The 15,510-nt window shown below is 38.5% G+C and overlaps 1 protein-coding gene across 8 annotated transcripts in view; it reads left to right on the forward strand.

Moving 5' to 3' along the window:
* The window catches only part of yki (Transcriptional coactivator yki), a 240,933-nt gene that overhangs the window by 203,950 nt on the left and 21,473 nt on the right, over positions 1-15,510 (forward strand). For all 8 annotated transcript variants that reach the window (XM_067132388.1, XM_067132386.1, XM_067132384.1 and 5 more), the window contains one exon: positions 13,561-13,811. In XM_067132388.1, coding sequence (XP_066988489.1) covers positions 13,561-13,811 — 251 coding nt within the window. The remainder of the gene's footprint in view (positions 1-13,560; positions 13,812-15,510) is intronic.

The following is a 15,510-nucleotide window of genomic DNA, read 5'->3' on the forward strand; positions in this document are numbered from 1 at the left end:
AACGGTGGATTATTAATTTGGTTAGTGATACTCGTAACGCGTGTGTGGTAGAGACATAATCTTAGAAATTGTTCTCATTATCGAAGTCGAGAGAAAGAGGAAATCTTGTGATTATCTTATGAAAAGTTTCAATTAGTGGGTTGAGGATTACGTGTTCGAGGTCATGCCGTTTTCATAATAAAGATTTTGACGGAGCAATGAACACTCACTTCTCTCTCTCTCTCTCTCTCTCTCTCTCTCTCTCTCTCTCTCTCTCTCTCTCTCTCTCTCCCCACCCAAGGTGCGACCAACTACAGTCGTCATAACAAGTAGGTACCTATTTCATTGCTTAGGCCCTAGGTCAACCGTGGCTCACTGGATGGAAGGACACGGGTCGGCCAGTTAGAACTGGACGAGCTACCACAAAGCGAGAGAGAGAGAGAGAGAGAGAGAGAGAGAGAGAGAGAGAGTATGTTAATTATAAAGAAATTAGTAATGATACTGGAGATGGAAAGTTGGGAAATTGTCATAGGGATTATAAAATTAATGCAGTTTAGATTGGAAGTAAGACGAAGTTAAAAGATTATGCAGTGAATTATAGTTGTGAAACAATTGACCTTTCGGGGGTTATAAGTTTGTATTACTTAGTCAACAGTGGAATGTAAGAGACTGTATTGCTAAATATTAAAATTACATGAATAAGGATTTTTTTTTTTGCATTTGCTTGTGGTGAGTATGATTAAATTAAAATTTTTGTGCGTAAAAAGTTACCGATACCAAGAGCAACAACGTCTTTGTTTACACTCCTTTCAGTGCCCTTGGAAGGGGGGAGGTCATAAACCCAAACATAGATCACATTTACATATTTTGATGTTCGATACAACCTTCAGTAGGCAAGCGGGTTCTGTTTGTCCGAAGAAACAACAATTTACATTCTTCCAATAACTTGTGTAATCTGTATAAATGGAAGTAAATGTGCAACACTTGAAAAAACGCTTCCTTGTAAATGGCAAGTGATTAGATCTTCAAAAACTTGAATGGTTTAAAGCGGAATCCTTTAGGAAACTCATAGTGGGATCTTTTATAGGAACAGAATTTTTAAAACACGATTTAAAAGGACAAGGCATCTCGAAACGACGCACATTTTAAAGATCAAGTCTCCAAATCAGAAAAAATTGAAACGAATCTTAAGGTATTTTTAACGTGGCTCTTGAAAGTCGCAAGCTTTTAAAGAGAGAAAGTTTAAGAAAATAAGAATAATTTAAAAAGACGAGAAATTTCTAAGTCACTACCTTTCAAAGGGCCAAGGCCTCTCAAGGCATGCACTTGTAAAGGGAGAATTTTGAGTTTCTAAAGCGTAAATCTTTTGAAGGGATATGAGGTCTCTCTCCAAACGGGTGTAGCGAGAGAGAGACGGCGCCAAAGCAGGAACTGTAACCTTCAGAAAGTTTTCTAGGACATAATATAACATATTTCGATGATGAGATCTTTCCCCCGGGAGTGGGTGGGGAGGACGACGACATGGCAGTATTATGGGCAGGGCGGAGACAGGAGACATCCCGTAAGGGCAGGTTCTGCTCACCATGCCCTGTTGTCATTGGCCGGAGGAGAGAGCGAAAACAACATAAGAGGTAGTCAGTTTGATTTATGAAAGGGAGGTATATATCACGTGCAGTTTTTGCCTAAGGATGAAAATGGATGTACTTTAATGTTTGCTTTTTATCGCCATCATGTCAGGTGCTCGAGAAATATTTTCTCTAGTTTTAAAACTCGGGTTAAAACTGCAGAAAGCCTCGCGCTCTTTATGAACGCCTTCTCGATATTTTACGATGCAAAGCCATTGTTTTTTTTATTTTATTTTATGTTAAGCTTGCCTTTGATTTTCAAAAATACACGAAGGACTTGGAAATTTAAGGAGAAAACGTTGTTCACGTCAAATTGTGGCATCTTTGATAAGAAAGTAAATGTTTAGAGATTGTTCGAAGGAAAGAAGGAAAAAATAAGTGTTTAATAGTTTTCGAAGTTAGATAAATTTTATAATGTAAGAGTCTCCCTTATATGGTGTCATGATAGGCGAGTCCAATAATTTTCTCGTAATTTTTTGAAGGTTTTATTGCATTTAACTTTAAGCCTGAGTCGAATCTTTGTTAGAGCTGCGTTTAGTTCCAAAAATCATGAATTCGTATGATTATGTTGTCAAGTAATATACAGTACGTATGTATGTATTGTATTTTTGTTTATCACTTTATTAGTATTTGTAAATCGAATTTTGTGGTCAGGTAGCATACAATACTGTATTTTTGTGTATCATTGTATTAGTATTTGTATATCGGATTTTGTAGTCAGGTAATGCACAGTACGTATGTATGTGCTGTATTTTTGTTTATCGTTTTATTAGTATTTGTAAATTGAATTTTGTAGTCAGGTAACATACAGTACGTATATATGTATTTTTGTTTATCACTTCATTAGTATTTGTAAAACGAATTTTGTAGTCAGGTAACATACAGTACGTATATATGTATTTTTGTTTACCACTTCATTAGTATTTGTAAATCACAAGGCACCAGAACAGAATATCTAAGGATGTTTCGAACTAACATGAAAGCCTTTGATGAAAACCCGACATACCTTTAATCCAAAGCCAACGCGTGCCATCAAATATCATGATAACGCGCACAGCCGAAGTCTCGTATTTTGAAAGGGGTTAGTGACAAGTGGCACTCCCCGTTCTTGAATTGGTTCTCGTAGATTCTATGGGGCATTAACCTTCTGGGCTCACGGGTAAACTGAAGTGCGGCGCTTCACTTGGGTTTGACATTCGAAATTGAAATGGTTTGAATGGGATTTTATTTTAATTTTTTTTCGGGTTTTGAATTGGTCTCTCTGACATGTAAGTTGATGGTAAACATTCTGGAGAACTCTGTGATGGCAACGTTACTTCAGACTTATACAAATCATTATTATGTATGAATACAAATCATTATTATATATGAAGCTGTATCTTTATTTGGTTTTTTATTATCAACAAATAAGGGTTTTAGTTGAGTGTTGTTTTTTGTGCTTATGAGTGCGCGTGCGCGCACACTATATATACATATATAAAATATATATATGCATACACATACATGTATGTATATACTGTGTATGTGTGTGTGTGACCTCACGGTTAAGATGGATGAATTACACGTTTGGTTATGAAGGAAAGATGTTTACACCCATTCCTTCATATTACGACGTTATACATCCAGTTGTCATGATTAGATTAGATAAAGTGGATTATCGACTGTGATATCCTGATAACGTTTTGGACAATTTTTAACTTTTGAGAATGTTACCTTGTAACTCTGGTTATAGTTTCATATGGTTCCATTTGCCTATTAATGTGCATTACTTGCGTATTCCTTATCACCTTTATTTATCATCCTTCCTTGTATATATGAATATCTTGATGATAAAGCAGTAGATATTATCATTCTGCGAAGATGGAAATCGATAGTTGAAAGCATTACAAAGTTAATATTCAGTCGTTAATTAAAATATCGGTAGCCTTTTATTAACAGAATGTATTCCAAGTTACAGGCGGTATTCGGTGGTAATGTGAATGCTTGATGGATTTCAGTCAGTCTAAATTTTGACTTTGACGTAATCGATACAGTGGACACGAGTTCTTTATATCTCGCATACATTATGTATGCGTGTATGTATATGCTTGAATGTGCGCGGTCACGATTGGCTCTCTGTAAGGAGAATTGCAAAGGCTGGGTTTTAAATAATATACAGGTGAGAAGTGAAAACCAGGACAGAAGGAGAGAGTAATAACTATTATGATGTCAAGATCGGGTGATCGTACTTGGTGTCACTTTGACGAGTTTGTGAGAAAGTAAAGGAAACAATGAGGGATTCTCACCTTTTCCCTAACCTCCTCCCCTATCCTCCTCATCCTGTTATCAGCTTCCATAACCCGTTGCCCCAGATTAGATGTACTCCAGGTGACCTTTGTAGTGGCCGCCCTTCCCTCCTATGCCCCACTGCCGATGTCTGGCTCCTACCCAGTGTAATAGTGCCTCTTCCACCTCCCCCCCCCCTCCTCCCACCTCTACTCTCACCCTCCGGTGCCACTCCTTTATGACTTTCGAAAGTTTGTGAACCTCCCCCGGATACAGGAATCAGATCTGATGGGTATTATTAGGTATTATTTCCAAAAGAGCGCTCGGGTGCGCTATGCTCTTGGCGGATGAAAAATTCTCTCTCTCTCTCTCTCTCTCTCTCTCTCTCTCTTTATCAGATATTTTTCTACCCAACCGTCCACTTATAGTAATTGTTTCTATGAGATGAATGTGTATGCAGATGGATAATTATCCGACCCAGTTCTTAGTTGTTGAAAAATATCAGTAAATAAAGGTTGCAGAATTCAATAAGGCCTAAATATCAGAGATTCTGGTTGGAATGATGAATTCCTAGGAACTCCAAATCTGTTTATAAACAGTAGTAGTAGTGTTAGTAGCAGTAGCAGAAAGGGTCTGCTTGTGAATGAATATCCTTAGGGTGGGGCTGTTCATTCAGAACAGTAAATGGAAGACAGAAGAAGGTAGGTCAGCCGCACTCGTTTCCCTTGAACCCTCTCTTGATATTTAGGTACTGTTTCACATTGTAGCGCTTTCTCTCTCTCTCTCTCTCTCTCTCTCTCTCCCTCTCTCTCCTCCTCCTCCCTCCTCCTCCTCCTCCTCCTCCTCCTCCTCCTCCTCCTCCTCCTCCTCCTCCTCCTCCTCCCGTAGGGTGGTAGTGCCGTCAGTGCACCGCATACTTGAGGTTCTTTGCAGCGTGCCTTCGGCCCCTAGCTGCAACCCCTTTCGTTCCTATTACTGTACCTCCTTTCATATTCTCTTTCTTTCATCTTACTTTCCTTAACCCTCTCCTAACAATTGTTTCATAGTGCAACTGCGAGGTTTTCCTCCTGTTACACCTTTCAGACCTTTTACTGTCAATTTCCGTTTCAGCGCTGAGTGACCTCATAGGTCCCAGTGCATGGCCTTTGGCCTATAATCAGTTCAATTTCTCTCTCTCTCTCTCTCTCTCTCTCTCTCTCTCTCTCTCTCTCTCTCTCTCTCTGCCATCAAGAATAGGCAAGGTAAAATCATCGATGTTTGTGATTTATTTGAATTTTTGTAGGTGTATTCCAGGAGAGCCTAAAATCATTAACTCTCTCCATTAGTCGTTAAATAGAGATGCAAGTATCTGCGTAAATATTTTTTGTTTCAGTAATTGGAAAGAAGAAAAGAGAGAGAGAGAGAGAGAGAGAGAGAGAGAGAGAGAGAGAGAGAGAGAGAGAGAGAGAGAGAGAGATTTGCACCAATATTTAATGTGAGTTGTTATATGTCTCTGTCAGTTGGAGGTCATATATCATTGTAAGAATAATTTATTAAAGTGCTCAATGCATTGTACTCTATTTACACTTTTCTTAGCATATAACGTAGAAAAGGTTTTATTTTATTTATGAAGTAACATTCTGTTTCGAAAACTGTTTCAACCGCCTTAATCATCAGTGGTGGGTAAACAGTTTATCTTGGTGTTCAAATGCAGTTGCAAATTGAATTTTGCTTTGCAATGTGAATGAACTTGAGCTAAAATTTGTATTAGTATAACTTGGCCGATGTAATGAATTTACTTCTCTGCTGCAAGCGTTTGAATGGCTGTTGCGTCAGCGAAAATCTGTATTTCTTTCATTTTACTTCTCTTATTACTGAGAATTATAAGAAAGCATTGCTTTTATTACTAAGAATTATAAGAAAGCATTGCTTTCACTATTTGATTTTGCTCCGCGATGCTGCCTCTTGGTATCTATCATAATGAAATTGTTTTCCCTGGGATATTTAATCTTTCCGCCTGATGTATTTTGTGTGCTGTTGGAAATAATACATTAAATATTTTTCGGATTTCTTGAAATTATATTTTTCCATTATTATTATTATTAGATTCGTGTGGGGGTGGAGGTCGGGTGGGATCACCAAGCCCATATTTGTTGTGGGTAGTGGTGGTTTAGGCTTAGATTTAGGTGCGGTTATGGTGTTCCATTATCCTTCTTCCTTGGCCCCACGGTCACTATCATCATTTCCCCTCCCCTTTTCCCTTCCTTCCTTCTGCTCCTCCTTTCCTCCAAGTAAAACCCATCCCACTTCTTTTCCGTATCCTGCATGATTCACAGATTTCTACCAAACTGCCGCCTCTTACACTAACAGTCACTTGAGTTCATGATAATCTGTCTTTTGAAACTCACGGGTAACTTAAAAAGCAGGTTTTTTTTTTTGGGTTCAGTACGTTAAATTTTTTTTATTTAATATATCCAAAATGGAAGCTTTTTCGGATGATCCTATTTTTATTTTACTTCTTGAAAGGTTGGGAAAGTACTTTTATTCTTGAAAGAAATTTTTAAGATGAGAAATTATGGGCACGCGCATGCTAGTATTAATTTGCTTGTATATACACGCGTGACTTATCATGTGTTGTGTTATAGATTATCTTATCTTTGCGTCAGTTTCCGCTCCATGTCTCACTGTTGTTTGTATTTATTGCGTAGGACTTTCATGATGGAAATTAACAATTAATAGATCGTAAGTCATAATGTAATGGAAATTAAAGGTACCACTAGGACCTGAGAAATATGTAAGTTTCGACGATTAAAGTATTCTGTGTTGTGGTATTGGGTTTAAATTGTGCCTTTGATCTAAGGAAGTGTGAAAAAATGGAGAAATTCATCAATATAGGTCGTGTTTGAAGAAAATAAGCACGTTCTCTTCGCTGTGGAAAATGTCTTGAACTGAATTGCCTTAATGTCGAACACTTGGTGATATATTTTGCTCAAAAATGCCCTTGTGACGTTTAAAGAACATTGTCTTTTTGGTTCATTTTCCATTTGTTCTACCTCAGACGGCTTGAGAGGAAGGTCATTGGGTTTCATGCGCCTTCTTTATTCGCCAGCTCGTTCATCTGTAGTGAAGCTTTGTTAAATCACACGGGATCAAGAATATATTTTCGTTTACGTAATCACAACGAATTATGATTAATCTCATTCTCATCTGTTTATTCTCCCATTCTGGAGATCTCTTAGGATCTTGTTCTCATCTGTTTATTCTCCCGTTCTGCAGATCTCATATTGTCTGCCTTTCTCCCTTTAGGGATCTTTCTGCTTTTTGTGGAATCTGTGTAACTTCAGTTTGGCTAAGGCTGCTGTAAGTTAACAGTATGAATCCGTACAAAGATTCCTGTACGCTTTCAAACTAGAATGATTATTTTAAACTTTATTACAATATGGTAAGTGGAATAATAATAATAATAATAATAATAATAATAATAATAGTAGATTTTATTTCAGCTCAGGGCCATATACATGGAATATACAAAGTAGAGACAATAACATGCACAATCTAGATATAGGAGCTTGATTTTTGCTATACTTATCCTCCATGTAACCTTTAAGCACTATGACTAATGTTATTCGAGGAACATAGAACTTTTGGCAGTTAAAAATAAAAAGGTTAAGGAATGAGCTCTCTAGGATATAAAAATTATTCACTGCTGTAAACTGGGTGTGTGTTGTGTATCTGTGTATGTATGTGTTGTTTATCCGTGTTCAAAAAAATCGAGAAATAGAACGTCTATAGCGAGCCATCTGTCTGTGTGTTCTGGCACCGTGAACAATGAAGTGCCTGTTGTCCCTGTCATCTCGGGAGGCTGTAGCAGCAGATGCTTCTCCTGCTCTGTGTCGAAGGAACCTCGTTGAAAAGAACGCATCTGATCCTCCCCGGACTGAAGGCAACTCAAAGACGTTATAGTATGAAGTCCGTAGTTAAAGTGGCTAATGATGGGAGTCATTAACCTCTCTGCATTGGACTGGACTCCGTAGGGGGTTAGTGCCGTCAGTGCACCTCATGCGGTGCACTTTAGGCATTACTGAAGATTCTTTGCAGCCTGCCTTCGGCCCCTAGCTGCAACCCCTTTCGTTCCTTTTGCTGTACCCCCTTTCATATTCTCTTTCTTCCATCTGACTTTCCAACCTCTCCTAACAGTTAATTCATAGTGCAGCTGCGAGGTTTTCCTCCTGTTACACCTTTCAAACTTTTACTGTCAATTTCCGTTTCAGCGCTAAATGACCTCATTGGTCCCAGTGCTTGCCCTTTGGCCTAAATTCTAAATTAAATATATTGGACTGGATTGACTCGAGAACGTGTTTTCAGTGCGAAATACAATTACATATTAGAGATAAGAAGTGATCGGTCTGTCCATCTTTGCCATCTTATTCGATATTCTCGTACGTATGTATTAATATGAAAATGGTCAGCTTTGCAATGTCAGTTTTCCTCTGTTCGGCTAATCGTTGCTTCCATCTGTTTTAGACTTGCCCATTACACGGGTAACCTTTTAATGTTTCTGAATTATTGTTCTATTTGTCACGCTTGGGTTAGTTTCATGAACCTTTTAAGAAATAGTCAGAACTGTATATTTAATTATTAAAAGCACTTTCATGTAGTTCATTGATAAATAAATGTTTGTCATTGTTTCTTGATTTCACGTTCCAGAAGATGAACTCTGTTCATATGGAACGAGCCCACAGGGGCCATTGACTTGAAGTTCAAGCCTCCACAGTACATGGTGTTCATTAGAAAGAAGTAAGAGAAGGCGAAGGGAAATCCAGAAAGAGATAGATAAAAATGTATTAAAATGCCAGGAGAGTAGCATTAGGGCTGCAATACGCCTGAGACCGAATATTGAAATATATTGAGTTGTTATTGAAATCTACCTCAATCTCCCACTCGCTTTTTAATACCCGAGTCGATTCATACTCCAGGTCAGGTGCCAATACCCTTCGTCCTGAGTCGCCAAAATTCCGAATGAGAAAATCATTAGAACCTTGAAATATATTTGCATTGCACTGACTTCTTTTGCACTCTGATGTGATTTGATTTGGCCTCGTGAGAAGCTAATTTATTGAACACCCCCTCCCAACCTGTGAGAGGCGCAGCTTCAAAAAAGATAAGATACAAGACGCCCAAAAAGGGTTGAGTCTCATAGTGGAACAACCCCTGACATCAGTTCTGGGATTTAACATTGAAGTAAGTGCAGTTTAAACTAAACATATATAAATCACATTTACATTTATATAAAAAATGTAGACAAAATAAAAGGGGTGATACACTCCTCTACAGGAAAACACTTCAGAGGTTGAAGAACAGAAGTAACTAACACTGGTTATCAACCTTTTCGTGCCCATGGCCCATTTTTGGCAACCCTAAATACTCATGGCCCACTACCCTTGAGAATTGTGTAATGATGATAATAGAATTATTATAAGGCATTTTCAGAACACTTTATTAGTTTTATATTTTCATTTATGGAATTATTTTTCAGAACGCTTTATCAGTTATACATTTTCATTTATGAAAGAAAGCACTGGCCTGCATTTACAGTAAGTAAATTTTGTGCATTGTAATCAAAACTCAAATTGCAGTTTTTCATTTATGAAAGAAAGCACTGGCCTGCATTTACTGTAAATGGTTTTTAATTTTTTAAATACTGTTTTGAAGATGTCCGCGTTATGGCCCCCCCTCAGAACTGCCCATGGCCCACAGGTTGAAAACCACTGGACTAACATAATAACACATACATGACCGCAGAAATAATAATAATAATGATAATAATAGTGCCCCTTTGAACCTTGCGTGGAAGAGCATTCTGATTTTATCCGTCCCTCGGCACCCTTGACCTTAAGGAGGGCCTCTCTGAGAGAGCCAGAATGAATGACTTTTAAGACCCAGTCATTCCGACCGGTCCTTTCCATTCGGGAATTGAAACTCACGCCGAGTCTACTCGAGTGGTTTTTCGTTAAGTAAAAACGACGCCACTTGCACCTTCCTCGTTTGTGAAAGCAAACGAGTTTCGGAGAGTCCTCGTTAATGCCAGCATAAAATTGCCCTGTCTCTAAATGATGAAGCGTTAACAGAGACTGAGCCAAGTCAGCAAGGTGAAGCAGTCTCTAGTAATGACAATGCATCCTGAGAACTGGGATGGCTTTTGAAGCCGTCTTGTGTGGCTGGTCGAATGTTAACCATTCACTAAATCTTCAGTTTTATTTGTTACTGTTTGATGTAATGCATAAGATTTCAAACAAGTCTGAAGGTCATAAGTCGTATTATTTTAAACAGGTTTTAAAACTAACAGAGTATTAGTCATGATCAAGCTTCTGGGCATTAAATAGTTTTATCAAGTTTTGCCTTCTTGATAACAAGAGATTAAGGGAAAAAATAGACAGTCTTAGGTCTTTATTAGACTTTTATCCATTAGGGGATATTTTGCGGAAATTCCAATAAGAGTGAATGCATAATTTGGTTGCTAATGAATGGGGGCGTTTTAGGATAAGCAGTCCTTAGGGGGAGATGCTGATTCTAACCTGTTTTTCAGAATGAGTGTACAGCATTTTGGTTTTCTGTAAAAGAAGACTCTTGAGATGGTTGCTATTGTCTGTCCGTCCGCACTTTTCTGTCCGCCTCAGATGGCCAAAATCTACTGAGGCTAGAGGGCTGCAAATTGGTATGTTGATCATCCAGCCTCCAAATCATCAAAACAGGCCAAACTGCAGCCTTCGAGCCTCAGTAGTTTTTTTTTTTTTTTTATTTAAGGTTATCCATGATCGTGCGTCTGTACCGCGATAAAAGCCAGCAGCACAGGCCACCACCAGGCCGTGGTTGAAAGTTTCATGGGCCGCGGGTGAGAGTTTCTTGGCCCGTGGCTCAGAGTTCCATACAGTATTATACACTACAAAAAACTCGATTGCGCCGAAGAAACTTCGGCGCATTTTTTACTTGTTTTTAATGATCTGAACGATTCCTTTAAAAAAATCTAAAGCGACTTAACTTCAGAACAATGGTCTTCTCGAGAAATTAAATCTAAGAACGAGTAGTGGATGTTAATAACGGGAATGTACTTAAGTTTTAGGATACTTAATAAGCACAGGACTGTTGAAGTTTTGAAAGGAACCTTTGAGAAAGTTGCACTGAGTGTCCTTCTTCTTTAGTTTACTGTGGTTTTCCTGGTCAGAAAACTTTATATATAAAGATTAATCATTATTATAAGAAAGCTTCTATTCAACTGCCTTTAAATAGATGAGTGCATTGAGAACTTACAGTGTGTGGAATGATTGATGGTTTAGCGTACTTTGCTGCTCATCTCTCGAGTTCATCTAGTAATGGAGGAATGCGCTTTCGTTTATCTGTTTGCTTTTGTTCTTTTGCCACCTGCATCTCCAGTCTCTCTCTCTCTCTCTCTCTCTCTCTCTCTCTCTCTCTCTCTCTCTCTCTCCGGGTGCGGATGATGCTTCCTTTCGGGAAGAAGCATTCCAATGCTTGAGTGCTGCTTCGGCAAGGTCGTAGGAGAGAGAGAGAGAGAATTTTATTACATACATCCACATATAACTAAACTGATGAGAGAGAGAGAGAGAGAGAGAGAGAGAGAGAGAGAGAGAGAGAGAGAGAGAGAGAGAGAGAGACTTTTTCATGATACAGTATTCTGAAATGAACACCGGAGTTAAAAAGTTGGACAAGGTGTAGAGATTTTTTGAGCCGTAAGGTTTAAGTAACACGAGCATCAAGTGAATAATAGGGATTGACTCTCACTACATGCTTTGTGTGTACTTTAGTAAAGGTCGATGGCTCTGCTGAACAAGCCAGATGACTTTCTGAGTAACAGCTAAATTCTGGGGAATTGATGAACTTGGTATGCCTTCTTTATCACGATCTCTGAGTCCCATGTTTGCAATTTTTTTTTATCAGAGGAAAAGGTGAACTAATCTTCAATCATTCTGTAGACAGTTTAGCTCAGTATTATTCGATGCGAAAGTGCAGCTGGTCACCAAGGTACTTTAACACTCAAGAGCTTAGTCATACCTCGAACTCTGTTCAGAATCCATATATATAATTCATTTGCTACAATAGAGGCTGGTGGATCTGGCGGATATTTCTCTCTGGAAATAATGAAATGCTTTCTCATCATAAGTCACCAAGTTGATGCCTGAACTTGAACCGAGAAGAAAATCAAATCGGTGGGGGAAGTGAATAGTATTAGTAGCCTGTCTACCCCATTCACGTGACGTCACTTAGCTTGTGACGTCATTTAATAATCTCTCGAACATATGCACGCCGTGACGTTGCTATCCCAGGGAATGCGTATCCTCTTCGACCCCTTAAATCATCATCTCGCAGTGGCCAGTAGGAAGCGAAGATACCCTGTTAGGTAAACACCGTCATGTTAAGTTGGCCAATCACGTGTCTTCGAACCAGTGACGCCTATATAAAGTCATAAGAGGATCAGCCGTGACGTTTGATTTCAATTTTATTGTCATTTGACCAATGGGCACTAAGCAGACTATTGACGTCATCATTGTAAAACCATACCTGCCAATGATTTTTTAGCATAGGAATGACGTCACTGGAGTTGTATGTACAGGATATTGTATTTTTTTTTTTTTGCAGTGGAATTAACTAGGAGTTACTAAGGGTGATGCGTGGGGCTCAACGAACGTAATAACGTGGCTGTGATGAAATGACCAGTTCTTTGTATTTTTCAGAAGGGGTTGCTTTGTTCTGTCGTTTCCTTTGATTATAAAAGCTCAGTCTTCTGTGATGAAATAGTAGGATCATTCCTAGATAGTAGGATCTTTCCTAGATAATGACCGCCAAGGGTTTTAACCCGGTATGTATCCACCTTTGCGGCGTGTTTAGTACAAGCCCGTTGGGGATTACCGTAAAAACATAGACAAAAGACTGTAAATATCTTAAAGATAATGACCCCCAAGAAATATTAGTCCTAGATAAAGACCCTGATGTAAGTAGTATAAAGTATTTGATGTACTGGAATGCATTCATAATCTGTAATAGGCATATCAGTTTGTTTGTAATTTTTAAGCAATTTCTAATGTTGCTTAACGAAAAAAATTTATGCGAACCAGACTATGAAAGTTTTAATTTCATAGTTAATATCTCTTGAATCAGACCTAATTAATTAAGCATATTCTTCCATATCGAAAGTCATATAAAAGCATTACTCTCATGGAAGTATGAATTACATTAAACAAACTGTAAAAGATGTTTGTGAATTGTTAGTTATATAGTTCTTATTGCACTAGGCTCTTATTGTCTGTGCATTTATAGTGTTTATAATTAATGACATTAGTGTCGAAGGACTTCTGGGAAGTTATATTGATACAGAGCAATTAGCGACCGGAATTTCTGGTGAATCTAAGTCTCTTTCTAGTTAGAAACAGCTTACAGAATTTTAAATACTGAGGAGTGCGATGAGAAGCTCTCACGTGAAAGGTTATGATCCGCTAGAAATGTTGAGTTGTCTTCCATAAGTATCTAATGATATGACTGTGTAAGTCTGAGATATTAAGGACAGAATGGCTTTTTTTCATTCATTTGCCCCATTCTCAGTTTTTATATTAAAATTTGTACTCTGGGTAGGTATGATTTGTTGCAGGTATGCTTTTGGTTGCTTTAGTCTAACGATATTCATGTTTTTCTTTACTTGCAGCTCGCCGCCTCCAATCCACTGCCTTATTAAATGGCGTCCAACCCCCACAACATTCACAAGCTGGGTCACAAAGCAGTGGAAGTCAGCCCACTCCTAGCCAGGCTTCACAGCAAGTGAGCCATCAGCTTCCCCCATTGGCACCCACTGTGAGCTCTTCTGCAGCAGCCCTTCAGGCCAGACAACTCAGACTGCAGCGTCTCCAGGTGGAGCACGAGAGACTTAGGCTCAGGCAGCAAGAAGTTATCAAAACGGTAGGTGAAACTGGAAGGAAGTCCTAAATTTGTTTCACATGGAAGCATTGTAGCCCATGGGCTTGCTGTGAAAGCTCATTTTATCAGTTTGCTCATTTCGTATGATTGTTGTTGTTATTGTTATTGAGATCAGAAGATGAAACAGTGAGGTTATTTGGTGTAAAATAGATACTATAAGTTAGAGCTGATAGGATGTGCAGATCATTGCTCAGAATTAGATTACACAGACTCGAACGGAAGACAGAAAGAAGAAGAGAGGAGGAATAAAGACGAGATATGGCCCCTACTGAAATGTAGGGGTTATGAACCACACAGAAAAGGGATACTGGGATATAGTATTGGTAAGATGTGGTGGCTTCTGGGAAAATGATTTCTCTTTTGAGTAATTTTTTTCAGAATGGTGACTGTCATTGTCTGCTTCATGATAATTACATGTTTCATTTTAATATGCCATAGGAAAATCAGTCGGATATTGTGTTTTGTGGATGAGGAACTAAGAAGTTTAACTATTTTAGTGCCTTCTTTTATGTTGTATAAATTGCTTTGTGACATACAGAAATAAGATTGTCAGAATAACGTATTTTAGCATTTTCCCAAACTTACCCGCGCTGTAAGGGATGGATAGTTACATGGAAACTTTCATAATTTAGATTACTGCATTTTCTAAACATAAAAGTTGGAAAAAGATTTAACCAAAGAATGCAAAATAGGATTTCACAAATACAAGTTTACTTTTCTATAAAATCCCCACATGCTTGGAAGTTTTTGTTGAAGCAGTGATACCTCAAAATTTTGCATAATAATGCTAAATCATTGGAAGGTTATTATTGTGTGTTAAGAATTTGGCATAACTAAAGATTTTCTTGTAAAAGTTTCTTGATTTATCAGGGATGCAAGCTTTCATATTCCAGACATTATTATTTAAAAATTTTTCGAGGCTGGTAGAGATGCTTTTACTTGGAGCACTACAGTGTGTTGTACATGAAAAAGGTCGAAGTATGCTTTGTACTTGGATAATTTACCTTCGACTTTGGGACAATGTGCAGATATTTGTTCAGAAATTATCAAAACTTTGATTTGCTAGGGATGGAATCTTCAGTCACATCATTAATTTAAATTTGACTTTCTTTTATTGTACAGCAAGAACATCCTTGTTATTTTCCATCCAGTATGTCTTTTAGACAGTCATTAAATCTGAACCATCAAGAAAGATACGATTTGGCTAAGGATGGGGATGGAGATTGCCTTCAGAACCTACATTTTTTTTTTAAACTGCAGATCACTTTTTCTCTTGGAGAAAGAAAGAGAAAGAGAAAGAGAGTGGTGTGGGTGTGGCATACAGGGTAGATGTTTACATGGCTTGTTGCCAGGATGGTTGGGATGAGGATGGAGAGGGTGTGTTGTGTCTTGGGCAGGGGATGGGAAGGAGTGACGGGTGGATGAGTACCATCCATCCCCGCTGCTTGTTAACCCACTTCCACTGTTGTACAAGTCACCCATTTCCCTCGAGTCTTATTTTCACCCACTCCCTTCTCCTTGATCGTTATGGGTGCCTCCATGAATTCATAATTATTGGCCAAGCCCCTTCACTGGCGCTTGAAAGGATGGTAAAGGCATCATTGTCATTAGAACGGCCAGACCATAGATGTGTGTCTGTGGTGCCATCTACAGATGTTGGTCTCAGAATCGAATGATGGTG

The sequence above is a fragment of the Macrobrachium rosenbergii genome, chromosome 31 (genome assembly GCF_040412425.1).
Source record: "Macrobrachium rosenbergii isolate ZJJX-2024 chromosome 31, ASM4041242v1, whole genome shotgun sequence".
NCBI lineage: Eukaryota > Metazoa > Arthropoda > Malacostraca > Decapoda > Palaemonidae > Macrobrachium > Macrobrachium rosenbergii.